Source organism: Diadema setosum, chromosome 14 (assembly GCF_964275005.1).
Source record: "Diadema setosum chromosome 14, eeDiaSeto1, whole genome shotgun sequence".
NCBI classification, from domain to species: domain Eukaryota; kingdom Metazoa; phylum Echinodermata; class Echinoidea; order Diadematoida; family Diadematidae; genus Diadema; species Diadema setosum.
In genome coordinates, this window is record NC_092698.1 from 6,223,563 (window position 1) to 6,239,871 (window position 16,309).

General features: G+C 37.3%; 1 protein-coding gene across 1 annotated transcript in view; it reads right to left on the reverse strand.

Annotated features, from left to right (window-relative positions):
• Positions 1-6,596: 6,596 nt before the first annotated feature.
• Positions 6,597-16,309, reverse strand: part of LOC140238145 (TGF-beta receptor type-2-like) — a 61,265-nt gene continuing 51,552 nt past the window's right edge. Inside the window, exons 5-7 of the mRNA XM_072318084.1 lie at positions 11,238-11,379; positions 8,079-8,209; positions 6,597-6,968 (exon numbers count right to left, since the gene is read on the reverse strand). Coding sequence (XP_072174185.1) covers positions 6,789-6,968; positions 8,079-8,209; positions 11,238-11,379 — 453 coding nt within the window. The 3' untranslated portion in view covers positions 6,597-6,788. The remainder of the gene's footprint in view (positions 6,969-8,078; positions 8,210-11,237; positions 11,380-16,309) is intronic.

Genomic DNA, 16,309 nt, shown 5'->3' on the forward strand with positions numbered 1-16,309 from the left:
TTGCCAGGTCACTTGCATTTTTCCCATTATGGTGGAATCGGGTGGGGGGGGGGGGGATCAAATCAAATAACCGCAAGACTATGCAACCCAGATTTCTTCAAACAGAAAACATTGTTCAACATTGCTTTTAATGAGAAGCGGTGAGGTATCAGAAAGTTAGAGATCAAGAAGTTTTACATGATTTTGACAATAGTAGGCCTGAGTCACTAAGCCTTGTAAGAATAGATGAGCGTAATGAAGTTAATGCCTCACATATTTCTGCACCTAGTGTGTATAAAAAACTCTTTACAGATATTACTTTTGTACATAATAGTTAGCATGCAAGCAATATTTACTTTCACCTATAAAAGAAGATCTCATCGCTGTATCAATGCAACCTTAATTACAATAATTTATTTCATATGTTGCAGAATAGGAATTTCACTGTTTGAGCGTAGATTTTGTGTAAAAATATTGTGTGTTAAGCATACGGTTTTTGTCTGAATGAGTTTGAAAAAGAGTAGTTATTGTTTAGGTTTTATCTAAATGATTAAAAGAGGACAAAACTTGATATTTCACGCTAGGACAGTAATTGCAGTCCAGAGAATTGGCATTGTGCTTAACCCTTAATTTCATTACAAAGTGGGTTGCAGGTCCCTTATTATGTGCACAGTAACAAAAGTGACCCAAAAGCCCATGAATTAAACTGCTACAAGTATAGAGCCAGATGAACTCGATATTGAAAGCATCTTTCTCCCTCTTCCATCACCTCCCGGAAAAGAAATATTTCACTCTTCTTCTTTCGATTAGACTATTGTTTTGTACCTAGTTTCGTACGCGCGCGAACTATATTGCAGCATCAGCAAGGATTTTATCCCCATTGAAATCGACGACCAAAACTTTATTTATATGATTACAAGTCGGATCACTTATTATTTTATTATCGTTTCCCACAATCATGCTTCCAAAGAAACTCCACGTGTCACTTCATGAGAAATGCAATGCTGCCATCTGTTGTTTGCTTTAGTTTCCTAATAGGTCGCAGCATAAATAAAAAGCTACCCCACCCTTCTCATTCCTTTCAATCGGGTCTAGGGCAATTACCCCCTGGGCAATTACCCCGGACCCTTCCCCTGTCCCTAATCCTAATCCTAATCCTGAAACTAATCCTAACCATAACCCAAACTCCTAACACTAAACCCAACCCTAACCCTAATCTTAACTCTAACCTTACCACTAACCAGTATTTAGCCGGGGGGTAATTGCCCTCTGGGGGTAATTGCCCGGATACGCTTTCAATCGATTGCATTACGAGTAACTCTCATAGCCAATATGCAAACAACTTTTTACCGAAAAGCTGTGTTTTCCCACTTTTATCCTGTTGAACTTCAAAACCAATTTGGTTGTTTGTTTGTGTCTGTTTGTTTTTTTTTTTCTTCATTCAGATGACTGGATACCTTACAGTCTCTTTTGTTATCACAAGCGCCTCAGAGCAATGACAAAACATATTGCTGTTTAAATTTTCTAATCTGCACTTGATCTCTATGATTTAATTCATCAAGAACTTTGTAATTACCCAGGGAACTTCAAAAATGAAGATCTCATTTCCAAAAGGCGATATATCCACTTTTCATATTTTTTCTCTTATTTGCTATAATCTGTGTTTCAGGTATTTGCCATGCATACAAACTGTCACTTCCAGTTTAATGAAATTTAATTCAGAACCATGACAATTACGAACATCAAAACGTGACAAATCCATTTTTGTTTGTTTTCAAAATCAGATTAACCCACTCAATATTATTATGAACACGTACGGAATCTTGATTATTATTATTATTTTTTAAGGATGGTTTTTGTGATCCTATTGTCATGTAATGTATCTTGTGCTGGAATAACTCCGCATTAGAGAGATTGCATATATATAAAAATTTCAAAAAAAAAAAAAACACTTTTCCCCGGCCCTTCTTTTTTTGTTTAAAGTGAATTTAACACGATTTGGAAACAAATTCTTCATTTCTTGATTTGACTGGTTCATTCTTCGATGTCAATTATTTATCCAATATTTCTGCGATAGCATGCCATGTGACATCAAAAAAGCAGTCTATATCAATGTTCACAAATTTGAATGTGCTTAAAAAACATTTGTTCGATAGGGGATATTCCTCAAACATAAATACGAAGAACTTTTGACCCAAAGACACTAAATCCATTGATTAAAAAAATAAACAAACCGATTTAGCACCATTTGGAAGCAAGCTCTTCATAAATAGAATTATGCTGACACAGTGAGTTTAGTGAAACACTGTGAAGGTCTGAGGAATATCGGTCAATCAAAATTTGTACATTTTTAAGAAAAAGTTTTGCGCCGTGTTGTAGGCAAATTGATGTACCTTATTTTTCCCTTATTCCTTTTCAATTCCTCATAGATTAATGTTCTGTTGATGCTCAGTTTCTCTCCCTGCTCAGGTGCCTTCACACACACGCACACACACAACACACACATGCATATATTATATATATAATACATAAAACATTTTGTATGTATGTATATATATATATATATATATATATATATATATATATATATATATATATATATAATTATAATGTATATATACATGCATAATATATACATATATTATATATACGTATAATAATTTGTAATGATATAATATACGCGTGGACGTATACAATATGAAGAGTTTAAATGCAATACAAAAACTGATATGTCAGTTTTTGTCAACTTGAGATATCTGAGATTAAAGATGTTGGAAAACAAAGACAGTTAATTGAAAGATGTGTAATAATCTTGATACCTTCAAAAGATTTTTTTTTTTTTTAATGTAGCAAGTGAAGTATCACTCAATTTTCTCTACTTGATGGTGACCTTGTTTAAAAAAAAAACCTCTGAAAATGGTATTCATCTGCTTCTGCATTCAAACCCTTCATAATTATATATAATTATTATACTATAAATAGACAGATATATATATATATATATATATATATATATATATATATATACATACATACATACATACATACATATAAATTTGATTTATCCCATACACCAACTTACAGATCAAATAACTGCACGTATTGTGACTGTTGAATGTACAAGTCAATAATTTGATTTATTTCATAGAAATATATCTATGTATGGTGAACAATGACTGACTGTCGAATGTAAGAATTTCTGATGACACTCGCTGGGATGGAAAACAACGAGACATTATGCAATACTTCAGTAAACATACTTTGTGGCTGCCATCTGTGGTTGCGATCTGATATGATATGATTATACACTATACCATGAAGCACACAAGAAACTAACGGCGATACGCCTGTATGATTATGTTTTCGCATGCTCTATTCCCACTCATTGTTCCAATGCACGTATTGCGACCATCTCTGCAAGGCAGTTTGCAGGCGAGTGCGTTGAGTGAGCTATATAGGGAGTAAGATTAAGGCACACTCTTGGTATTTCGGTTCGGTATGTATCATTCCAATGATTATGGCACAAGACATAAATATATCGGATGAAATCATCACGACGATGAAAATGACGATGTCGACAATGACGATGTCAACGATGATAAATGCAATGTCGACAATCTTATTTTTCATTCAATGCGTAGAGACATCTGCTCGAAATCATTTCATGTTAGTAAGAAAAAGAAAACAGTGTTATTCATTTATATTATCCATTATTTTTATGTTAACCAACAACCAATATCCATGTAATTCACTATTCAAATGGTACTCGGGTACTTCGTTCAGTTGGCTTTATGTTATATTCTTGTACGAAAAAGTAATGCAGAAATCAAATCAAATCAAATCAATCAATCAATGATGATTACAGCGGTTATGTTACAATTACATTTACGATAACAATAATGATGATAGTGTTAACAACAACAATAATAATGACAAAAGTAATAATAAAGATTGAAATAGTGGCAATGATAAGATTACTCTAAAATCTCTGTTACAATTAGAATTATAGTTATTATTATTACTATTATTATTATTATCGTTATTATTATCGTTATTATTATCGTTATTATTATTATTATTATCATTACTATTATTATTATTATTATTATCATTATATCATTATCATCATCATCATTATCATTATTAATATTATCACTATCATTATTATGATGATTCTCAATTTTTATTATCAATACTATCATGAATATCAATACAGTATATATTGTATTTATTTACAAATATGATGTTTATTAATACCATAATTACATATTAAATCATGATTTTGAAAGAGTAGGAAAATATGACAGAGACAAGATTTACAGTGATGATGATAGCAACAGTAGGCCTACCTTACCCATGATGATTAAAACAAAATATATGAAAGGCTCAAATTCTTGAGAAAAGATAAGATAAAAATCGTGCCTTCTTTATTGCACCTCTTACAAAAAATACACACCCATCTTCATCTGCCAGAAAGATAGACTGCTTTGACCAGGCGACTTTGTTTAAACAGAATGAAACAGAGACAACAGAAGCCATAATATCATTTACCCACATGGGTATAATCGCAGCATACTCACTGGCCAAAATCCATCATTCTGAAACACGGAACACAAGGTTTGACAGGCATAAAAAAATATTAAGATCATGATCGACTTTTTTAATTCATAAAACGAAATCACAGCTGCAAAAAAAGAGCAACAAAATGATATAATCATGGAATGTGTAACAAAATAATAGATTATTTCTTGACAAAATTTTAGAGATAAAACATATTATACTTCAATAAATTTCAGATGCAAACACAATAACAATTCTCGTTTTTAAAGTTCTTTCGACATCACGAATTACAACATCAGCGCATCTGCATTCATCATTCTGGGGTATGTTTCATAAAGCCGTTTGCAATGATTACAAGTTCCACTAAATGTAGTTACCATGATAGCGACTCTGACAAACGAAGCTGATTGGTTACTAACCCAGCTGTCAATAGGGAAACCACAATCATTGAAAACTGCAAGTGTTACAAGTTTCATAAACCGGGGCCATGTTGATCTCCGGTACTAGTATTGGATGTTGCCCACATGCTTGTTACATTGGAATTGTGTAACATTTTGCGGCCTAAATCTCTACAGGTGTTAGGTTTGAAGAAACAGTTGTTGTTGTTGTTGTTGCTGCTGTTGTTGTTGTTGTTGTTGTTGTTGTTGTTGTTGTACTATATCTGATGTGGCTAGTTGTCGGCAATGAATGGATGACAATAGCAATGTCAATCACTTATAGAGATATAATGTGCGCTGTCATGGTAACTTTTGGTACATTTAGTCAGAGCATCGCTTACACTGTAACAAAATTAGGATATCATTTACATTCTTATGCAAGAAAAAGATAAAAACTCTCATGAAACCGATGACGTGTTGATAACAAAGTGCTCGTCGAAGTTGCATGGTTTCATCTTCCTCAGTAATTGCTTTATCAATCATTCATTTCTCTTTCAAATCAGCTCCATCAGATAATCCATTGCTTTAGCACCATTTCACGATAATCAGAGCCTTTCCAATAAAAAAAAAAAATCATATAACGATATTTTCATCTATATTACACACTGAGACATTGCATGCAACATGGTCGTGATAATATAAAATATTCTAAAAAAGAATAAGCTTCTCGAACGCTCTCAAGAAGACATATTATTTATGAACAGAAGTGAATAATTATATACATCTCAAATCTCTGTACATACTTGCTGATATGAATCAATCTGCTATACTGCTGCTTGGTTTGTCGACTATATACACTCAAGACCATAGGGCAACATAAGAATTTGATCCACATCACCTCACAGTCTCGCGAACTTACTTAACCCTTCGTATGCTGCGTGTGGATGCCGGTTGGCAAAGAAATCTCTACGTAGCGCTGTACACACTGTCCAAAGTTCCTGGTACAGAAGGGGTTAAGCAACCATTCATTTTCTCATGGGGCATGGTGACTGACCCAATATTATCCACGATCAGGATGAAAACATTGTTAATGATTTTATGATGATCATGACATAGATTCATGATCTCATCATGGATTATCGCTATATACGTGAATTGCGTGATGCGATTTGACGAAGCTTATCCCTTTACCTTGAAGGATTAGTTGTTGCATTCCGCACAAAGTCTACACGGTGATTTTACACTTTCGCAGGGAAGGGGTTGATACCGCGATGAGATTTTAACGATTTGTCGAAGTAATTCGAACAACTTTGCCTGCATGATGTTTAACAAAATTTCATCGGAGTAGACGAGGTATGCCAAGTGCATGTGAAGTCACTTAACATGATAAATCACTTCTGTAATCATAATCATACTGATTTCAATTGAAATCTTCGGTCATGGATGACGCAGCAAGAAGTTCTTGAGCTAGTCAGTTCACGAGTTATTTCCGGCGAGGCGAGATCATGCTTTTCTAGTGTTGTTGATCACTTGCAAGCGACATAGTGATGTTAAGATCGCTTAAGATGTCGAAACATTAGTGCGTCGATGTCGATTTCCATTTAAGGGCGACACGGTTTTACTCTACTGTCCTGCTTGTCCAGTGGCAAACACTATGATCTAGATCTATGATCTAGAATATTTGGCGAATGTCATCAGATATTCTGTGGACATGTCAGAGCGCACGCGTGATGCATAACGGGAAGGAGCGTTCGGCTCTTCATCGCCAGCTGTTCGGCGGCATTTCTTCAATTCATCAGTGACGTCACGGGCATCCCAATACTACAGGAGACATATGTGAGGGAGGAAAAGTCTTTAGACCAGGTCCGTGTGCTAGACCAACGTGGTCCTGCCTCTCTGGCCCTTGCTTGTGTAGAAGGACTGGGCGTGGGGCTCTCCTTCGTGCCAGAGAATTAGTTCCTGGAACCGGGCCTCCACGCAAGAGGCTGTCAGCCTTGCCTCTGGATCTTCGTCCCAACAATCCACAATGGTATTCTTCACAATGGTCATGCCCTGAGAGAAAAAGACGAAGGAGAATGGGTTTAGTTATATCACTAAAAGTTTTGAAGAGTGCGTATAAAGAGTATGATCGGACAGAAAAGGTTTTCTACGTGCAAAAGATTAAATGATTTCTAGCAACGGATTTTACATTTCTTCAGCAAAGCTACAATGCTTTGACAATAATTCCCAAACAAACAGAGAAAGCAAAGTGACATGATGTATTCCAGAGGGGTATGAGAGGGTGAAGACCGGAAACAGAAGGCGGAGACTTGTAGGGAGGAGTTAGGCTGAGAGCTAAGAGAGGGGAAAACCCTTCAGGTTTGTTCCTGTATCTTAATTACATCTACTTTGTTAATGATGTGTTGCATTTATTGTACATGAAGACTGCCGGCACTGGTCAGAATCAGTGGAAATGAATTACACTGCCTGGACGACGTAATGAGGTCTTGATCATTATACCACTATCATGAATTGTCGAGCAGCTGAGACACCCACATCCACAAACAGAATGAGTATTGCAACTACGCCCTCTACTTTCATTTCAACCACCGAATTTTAGTTCCGTGGTGTTCGGCACGTCGTTTTATTCACGTATGGATTATATCACCCAGAATTTTCTCTTGTACCTCACGATTATTATCATCAAAATCATCATCTATTTTGGTCGATAATCAACTGCAAATACAGTTCTACTTCCACTCCACTCCCTACCCCACCCTCCAAAAAAAAAAAAAAAGAAATGCTTCTACAACAGAATAATTTGATGCACACGATACATATCTTTTTTAAAAATATATTTCATGTCAAGAAAGAAAATACGGATATGATTTGTGTGAAGGTGAATGGAAGGCTTGTGTAGTTGATGACGTCATCACCTCACCACATTAGATTATTTGTATGCATGTTGTTCGGTGTGAACTTTTTTGACAGCACTATCACGTGAAACTATACACTAGGCCTACTTTGCAAAGAACTATAGTTCTATACTTTCTTATTTAAAGTAGGTGTACTATACTTGTATGCTTTTGTATTTGTTATTTGTTTCACTTTATTCCTCGAGTCCAAATCGAACATGGGGCGGGATGCATTACTGAAGGATGAAGGTCCACTTCAACATCTTACCGGGTTCTTCAACCATTCGCTGGTAATAGGCGGCCGCTCCCTCCGCTGTACCACCAGCACCTTCATGCACTCGAGACTCGCCCGTCTCTCCCCGAGGCTTCTGTTGAACGGTAGCTCGTAGTCGCTGCAATCTGATGTGCAGAACACAAGGGAATTTAATTAGGAGGGTCAAACACATCCAACTCAAAAGGGCCTATCAAATGCACATACATGCTCTTACATAGTTACGTACATACATTTTAATTAGAATGTAAGAACATGAATGTCATGACAAAATGCGAAGTATTTAGACATAATTACTGAAATTCTGTTCAACAACATGGGGCCTAGATAATAATGTCTGACGACACTTGATTTGGGCAGATCGTTACAGACTTTGAATGGAAAACAGAAATTAAACGACCGCTATAGCCGACTGGAATTTGCTGAATCGAGGAGGTTGTAATGAGGATTGCGTATGGGACTTCAAGATCAAAAAGAGAGTGTAACTTGGTGCTGACGGAAACCATTCGAGGCTTTCAACCACTTTTTTTTTCTTTTTCAACCTCCAAAGAAGCCCCACCAAAAATTGAAAGTCACTAAATCCGAGGTCACCGACCAGCATGTACGACTATTTCCATGACTGCCAGTAATTTGTAGTGTAGTTGGCAACTCTTTGCATTCGCAGACTTTTTGTCTTTGCGCGGCGAAAATACGAAGCGACGGGTTTTTGGCGTCGGAAAGATGATGACTCCGTTGCTAAGCGACCCTGGCTCATCTCAGACCAATTCATATACTATGCCCTACACGCTGGGGGGGGGGGGGGGGGGTCAGAGAAAGTTGCGAAACGATATCGTCTACACAGGAAGTAGCAAGAAGCGGGTGTGATGATAGGATCAAAAAGTCACAACACGCTTCACAGTCAGACGCAATGATACATTATTTTAAATGTGTTAACTCCATCTGTAGTTCGACGGTTATACGGAGAGAACGTTTTCCAGGCTGATATCCTTTTTTTCTTTAAAACTGTGGCCAGGCAACTGTGATTTAGAAGAGTGATGGCCAAGAAATCTTGTTCATACAACCCATAATAAGTATTTTTGATATTGATCAGTTTTCCTAGTGACGTTGATATCAATTGTTGTTGTTTTAAGTAGAAAAAGAAAAAGAAAGCATCAATTCTTGTTGCGTAATCTATATAGAGCTGACTTTGTATGATCCATGTTCAACAAGTAGGTTCTTAGAAAATTCAATTCAGTATAACCATGCTAGCTCACTTGTCTTCCTGGTTGTCTTTCACTTTTCTTTTTCTCTTCATTTAAGCGCATTATAGCGACCTTGCAAAATGTATGATGCGCCATAAGTGAGAACAGCTAAATGATCAGTAGGCCTAGTATGATGAATTCCTCATTTCCTTTTATCAATATGTTAAATGAACTCCTTTTCAGACTTATATTCTCTTGAAATGTTTTGTCAAGAGACAAAACTTACTGCTACAGATTTTCTCTTCCTGACACTTTTCTCTGACTTAAGGTGCTGACATGCTGCATGCCTCGAGCGACTGGTTGTTTCAGGCATTAATATCAAAAGTGCCTGTGTGCCTTGTGTGACGCATATTGGTTCTGATAGAGGGCAGTACACATGTTGCGCTTATCACATCTTTGGCGGGACTTTGGTGTCCACCTACCCCACCCCTTCCCTTTTCCTGAGTGGGTTTGAAAATGTGTGCCAGGCACAGTTTTATATAGGCGATCCCCCTCCCCCTCCACAAAAAAAAGAGTAATGATAATAATAATGATGAAATAAGAAATGAAAAATAAAAGTTCTTACCAGATTTTTAAATGTTACAAAAAATATAAAATGAATAAATAGAAAATCGGGTCACTACCCCGGGAAATCTTGATATTTTCTTCAATCAGTACCAGCTGATCGATTGATATCAAATGCCATTCCAGGCTATTAAATGTCAGAAAACTTCATGGTCTTTCATGAATCACGGAAAAAAAAACTGTTTCGTTTCCAGGGTGATCTGCGATGACGAGTGTGATAAGCAATTAGTGAACTTTCGAGTTTTATTTTTTCACCTCTCCTAGAAACCAGAAAAGCTGTAAATAATCAGGAAAGTTGAAGTGAGTCACTCCAAAGAAATTGACACCCGTTCCAGGGATTTCCCCCTTCGTTCCTCTTCTGCGCATAAGCATGCCCTGAAAATCACGCAGTGCCCATCAAAATCACGCACTGCTGGAAATCATGACATTCGTCAGCCACAAGCATAATTGGGTGTGTATGGAGGTGATGGAAATATGGCAGGGAGTCCAAAATAAGACAAAAAATAACAAAAAAAAAAAAACTCTCTATCCCTCCACCTGCTCGACATCGTGTGGAGAGAATGCATGTGCGTTGGGGTGATGGGGGTACAAGATCCATGAATCGTGTCTGTGCCGTAAAATTTCCATGTTATAATACAATATATTTCATTTGCATTCTAAAATAAGTATTTTTGATAGTATGCTTGTATTAAATCCGCATCATATATCGATGATTAATGCACAGTGGTACATAGATGAATTGAATATAAATACATTTTATGGGTATGTTGGTATTGCTGTTGTTTTCATTCCGGTGTTCCATATCCTACAAGCTTGGATTTTTAGTGGAACAATCGTTTTGATTACTTCTTCTTTTTTCAGTTAATATGGCAAAGTGTGCATTGTTCTTTTCTTTGTTTTGTTATACCATTCGGGCATATATTTTACATTGTGTTCAATGAACTGTCCTTTCCAGTTGGATGAAAGTCATATCGACATATGTACCGCTGTGTATCATGTATTTTTTAATGGAAATAAATAAACTATTGAAACTATAACTATATTGAATGTGCATAGAGATTTCCGCCATGCATTGTAAATGGTACGGCGGGGATTCAGAGCAACACCGCACTCCGTCGCTTCAAGGTACATAACTGAGAAGAAGTTATACAAACATAAGAAATAGAGATGGAACGTAGTGAAGGGAGGGGGTATTGAAGAAACCATCGACTAACAAATTACTGGTAGATGAGAGGAGACAAAAATGGAAATCACATGTAGATGTTATATTAAGGACATCGAAAGGAGACCAAAAAAAAAAAAGGGGGGGGGGGAGAGAGACAAAACGAAAGGGGAGAAGGTGCACACAAACCTGCCAGGACGGTACATCTGGATGCGATCTCCCAGAGGATGAGCGCCAGGGCGTACTGGTCCATCTGTTTGAACGACTCGATGTCCTGTAGGTTGACCTTACACTCCAAGGCTTCGGGGGACATGTACCGAGGCGTGCCAACCTGGAGGTTTGCAGGGAGCAAGAAAGAAAAAACAAACAAACAAAGTTAATGACAAAACAGTAGTATTATATGCAATGCCACGGTACAGGTTGATAGGAATACCACCATTTACACTGATGATCAGCTAAATAATGACGATATTATCTGTCATTATTGTTCATGTAAAATATTGTCAAAGAATGAGCTAACGGGCCTTACTTTGCTGGAAAGCATAAATGAGAAAGATATCAATCAAAAGTATGTGTGTATTCATAGAAATATAACAGATGAGAACAAGTTCGACCCACTGATCTCCATAGAGATCATTGATTCGACTAATAAAAACAGGAATATGGGATCTAGCCGCTGATGGCATAAGTCATGACTACCTCTCGGTGCTGACTAGAGGAGCCGTGAACTTAAAACCACCACCATCACCACCAAGAAGAAGCAGGTTAGCTCAAGGGTAATCACGACTTTTGCCCTGTAAACATATCATAGTATTTTGATCTCTATATTTTGTTAATTGTCGTTTATCTTTCGCACATTCTAATGTATATATGCTCATGATACAATTCCTGATTTATTCTGTGTTATGTTTTGTTGGAAGAAAAATGAGAATGAAAAATAAATGATTTGAATTGAATTGAATTGACTTTAGGAGTGCTTTTTATATAGTGGGACCCTCCATTTCCATTCCCATCCTTAATTTGCTTGTACTATATGCATATGTATAATATTTGAAAAAGAAAATACAATTGTGTTTTCCTCATTGTTACTCATTTTTTTTTTTTTTTTGTATTCTGTCAATGTACGTTTTTGCAATTATTACAATTGGGTTCTGCTTATACATTGTATATAATTTCTCTGGTTATTTTATGGAAATAAAAATAAATTTGAATCTTGAATCTTGAATCTTAACGTTGAATCTTTTAAAAAGAAGAAATAAACTATAGTATGGGTGAATCCTAAAGAACAATGGTGTTTTGCGAGTCTTCCGCTCCCTGATCAAGAGGAATTAGGGGAAGATTAGGCACGTTTCCTTTCTTTACTACCTTTGACTTTCGCTTATCATTTTATTTTGGGGTGAGTGCGAGGGCAACTTCCGTTTCCCTCTGCTTTAACACCATTCCAGTAGCACAGGTGTTCTCGTGGCGTGTCACGGGTTGATAATGATAACAGTGGAATCGCTTTTAACAATAGCTCTACAGAACAATCTGAACTCTCGGGTGGCAGACACTTGAGAGTTTTCTAAATATTTTCGTCCAAGTTCGCATCACGATTCTTAAGAAAAGATATCACAAAACATAACATGAAAACGAAGATGTAAACTTGTTTGCGATTTACGGGATGCTCTAATAAGTTCAGTGCTCCCTTGCCGGTGCTACCGGCCTCAGACAATATCATTATTGGCTTGTAAGCGGGATAATTGTAGTGTTTGTGAATAAATTGCAGGAATGTGTAGAACTACCTACCATGGCAACGTCCGTGCAAGCCAAAAGTTGTAACTCGTACTTAACTCACGTTTGCCGGGCAGTTAGTTTAACAAAATGCCAACAATACGCTCTTCTTTTCATTGCGTATTAAAAAAAAAAAAAAATCTGATGTTTTCAGCTATAACTGAGCTGTACGCAATCTATGTAAAAACGCCTAAGACATTATGGACAAGCTGACACTTGCTTATCAAACAAAGGTGTAGCTGGGCTATGAATTCACCTCAAGATATGTCAGAAAATTCAATCAAGTCAAGTACTTTGTTACATTGATGACTGACATTTTACCTTTGATTTTTTTTTTACCATTGATATTTGATGGGGTTATCTTTAATTTTGTTAATGGAAAGGTAGTGCGGTAGTTCACAATATACCCATGCAGCAACCAAACACACCAGTGTTATTGGAATGACATACATACCATATTAAGGTTTCTTTTTCTTTTAGAAAGAGCAGTGTTTTAACAAAACACTGCAGCTCGGCGAAAACATTATGAACTTCCAACAAAATAAGAAGGAGCGAACCTCGATCAGAAATAGTCAGCTGTCACAATATTTAGTTTTCGTATTCACGTGGGATATGCTGCAGGAAAACCAACCCACAGTTCAGCAGGACCAAGCTTTTCTTCTAGGGGCAAAAAGGACACCTCTATTGTTTTGCTCTGTTTTTCTCATGCAGATGGCGCCCAATTAAATGTAATCCACCGAAAAATATTATGTCAAATACAAATCCAGAGAAAGATCCGTATCTATTAACGACAAGAAATATTTTCCACGACTTGCTCAAAACAGTAGATTGCCAATATTTTCATAATATGCTGTTCGGGCTCATATCGATTCCGCCAAAGGGTCCTTTTTTTTTTCTTCTTCTTCTTCAACCGAAATAATATCAGGCTGGAATGTTTGCTACGCTGTCATAACAATGACCTATTCACGTCATTTTCCTTGCTGATATAAATCATTGACTCCTCACGCTGTGTTTGAATGACAGTGTCAAGATCCTTTAGACATGCTGAGTTCGCCGGATCACTTCCCTTGCACTCACGGAGGTGTTTAATAAACATTTTCTCTTTTAACTTAAAATTTAAACATTGATTCTGATGTGAATGCCTTTTCCAAATGCTTTTTCATCCTGAAAAGGGCTTTTTACACTTGTAAATTTTTGCTTAGCCCCGGACCAACGGTGGGGCTAAGGGGGGGGGGGGGGGGGGGGGCCTTAGCCCCACCGTTGGTACGGGACTATCCTTAGCCCACTTTCTGTTTACACTCGTTTTTGCCAAAGTGGGCTAGCCCCACCGATAGTACGGTACTATCTGGCCCTGCAAAATAGCAGGGGTTAGCACCGCAATTGCGGTGCCAAGCAAGTGAGTGTAAACAGAACGAAAAAATAATCCTGGGCTAAGCGACGGAGACGAAGTCCGACCCTCACTGACCAATCAGAAACGAGGTAATCAAGTGCTGCCGGTGCGTGCGTGTACGTGTACAGTACACAGCGTAATTATGAATATTCATGTCGTTTGGAAAGTCCGGGGCTAAGAAATACGAGTGTAAAAAGGTCAGTTTTCTCCTTAGCCCCGGACAAGAGATAGTACGGGACTAATTGGCGAGTGTAAAAAGCTGAAAAAATTGGTACGGGACTAACGATAGTCCTGGGTCAGAGAAAGTCCGGGGTTAAGAAACACAAGTGTAAAAAGCCCTATAGTTTCCCCTATTCAAACCAAACATTTTTCCTCAGATAAGTGAAAAGAAAGATTCGGTATTCTATACATGCACTACTCGATTAAGTAGATCTCAGTTATTCTATTGTTTTACAATCATAGTGGAATTATTATTTTCTGTTTTAAGCAATTTTAGTGAATCATAATGACCACAGCATGGCTCGTACCTCCCACATCAGGTAAAATCTCGTCATGTCGTCATATATTGTTAGGGATTTCGAGAAAAAAGTTAGAAGCATCAGACTTTATCAGTTCTTTAAAGTATTCTACACGGCACTATACGTATATCTAATTATCTTGTATTTGATGTGCAAGCTTTTGTAAACCAGCGACCTTGCAAGGGTGGGTACAAAGTACAGTAACCTGTCACTTTCCTAAACTTCCTTTTTCTGTTTTCGCTAGGTCACACGCGAATGCATATGTATTTCCGTTATTCGGATTCCGTTTATTTCGAGAGAGCGTTTTATAGCTTCGAATCATTGTGAGCTATCAAAACGAGGGAGAGCTTCTGCCAAATATCAAATAGCTCCTTTATGGCCTAATTGCTGCATGAAAACGAGCAGGTCTCCAAAACTGTTCCTGTCCTTCTTACAAATATCCGCTTCCGGCAAAGTTTTTCTGGCAGAAGTTAAGTCAGCCGCTTAATTCTCTCCAAATTCACTTTCTCGCTGTTTGTCTTTCTCCAAGCTGAATGTCCGTTTAGATCAATAAAATCCTGATGTATCCACAAAAACTGAGGAAACCGATTAGTCAAGGGTGATAAAGCGGCGAGTCAAAAGGTCACAATTGCATAAACACACTCGTGACACTTATCAACCTGTTAACGAGGATATTACGTGCTGAAGTGAATGGCTCGACTTCCTGCAATTTTCAATTTAAAAAAAAGAAGAAAAAAATTAAGTTTGTCATACATTTGGGAGTGATGAGATGTCTAATTCCTTTTTATGAAAGGCTAACCTGCAAGCCTATAGTTGTGTTGTTCATGTCAACAGACTTTCATCAAATTAACTTTTAAAGGCATTGTGCGACGATGTATCCATGCTTTGGTCCATATCACAACAAGTGACGGTTGAATGTATTTTACTTTCTTTTTTTTTATTTGAGGGCTCCAGCTACAAGCACTTTCTTCTTAGGAGCCCTGGCATTTAATGTTTGTTTTATTTTTGAAATGACTTATATATTGTTTTATATTTTGCCAAATAAATGAAATGAAATGAAATGAAATGAAAAATGTGTCCAGTTTGAAAAATATGGGCTGTTTTCTCGTCTATACCACCAGTTCTCTTAGGGGTCATCCCATGAGACCGAAACACACGAGTCATAAGGCCCATGAGTTCGACGCTAGGCAAAAACAGCCCACGAGTTCGACACTACAACACTGGGTTTAATGTGGTAGGTCTCGTGGCCCTTGTTTGCTTCAATTAAGTGTCGAACCCATGGGCTGTATGATTCGTGGGTGTCGGTCTCGTAAACGGCACCCCTCTCTTCCATTGTGGGAAGGCAAGATTTGAAATGAGCATTAACTCACGCTTCAAATAAGAAGCAAAAAAAAAAAAATGGGTGACAGAATTTCCAACAGACAGTAATGTTAGGACAAAGCACTTAACACTTGCTTAACTCGTTGTCAAACATGAATCATGTCATTCGTTGTTAGTGTTCTCTCTCGATGATAGCGTCTTATCAGCGCGCCATCATGTTCCGGAGATGATTTCATATCGTTGTCCTGGATACAAACAATTGA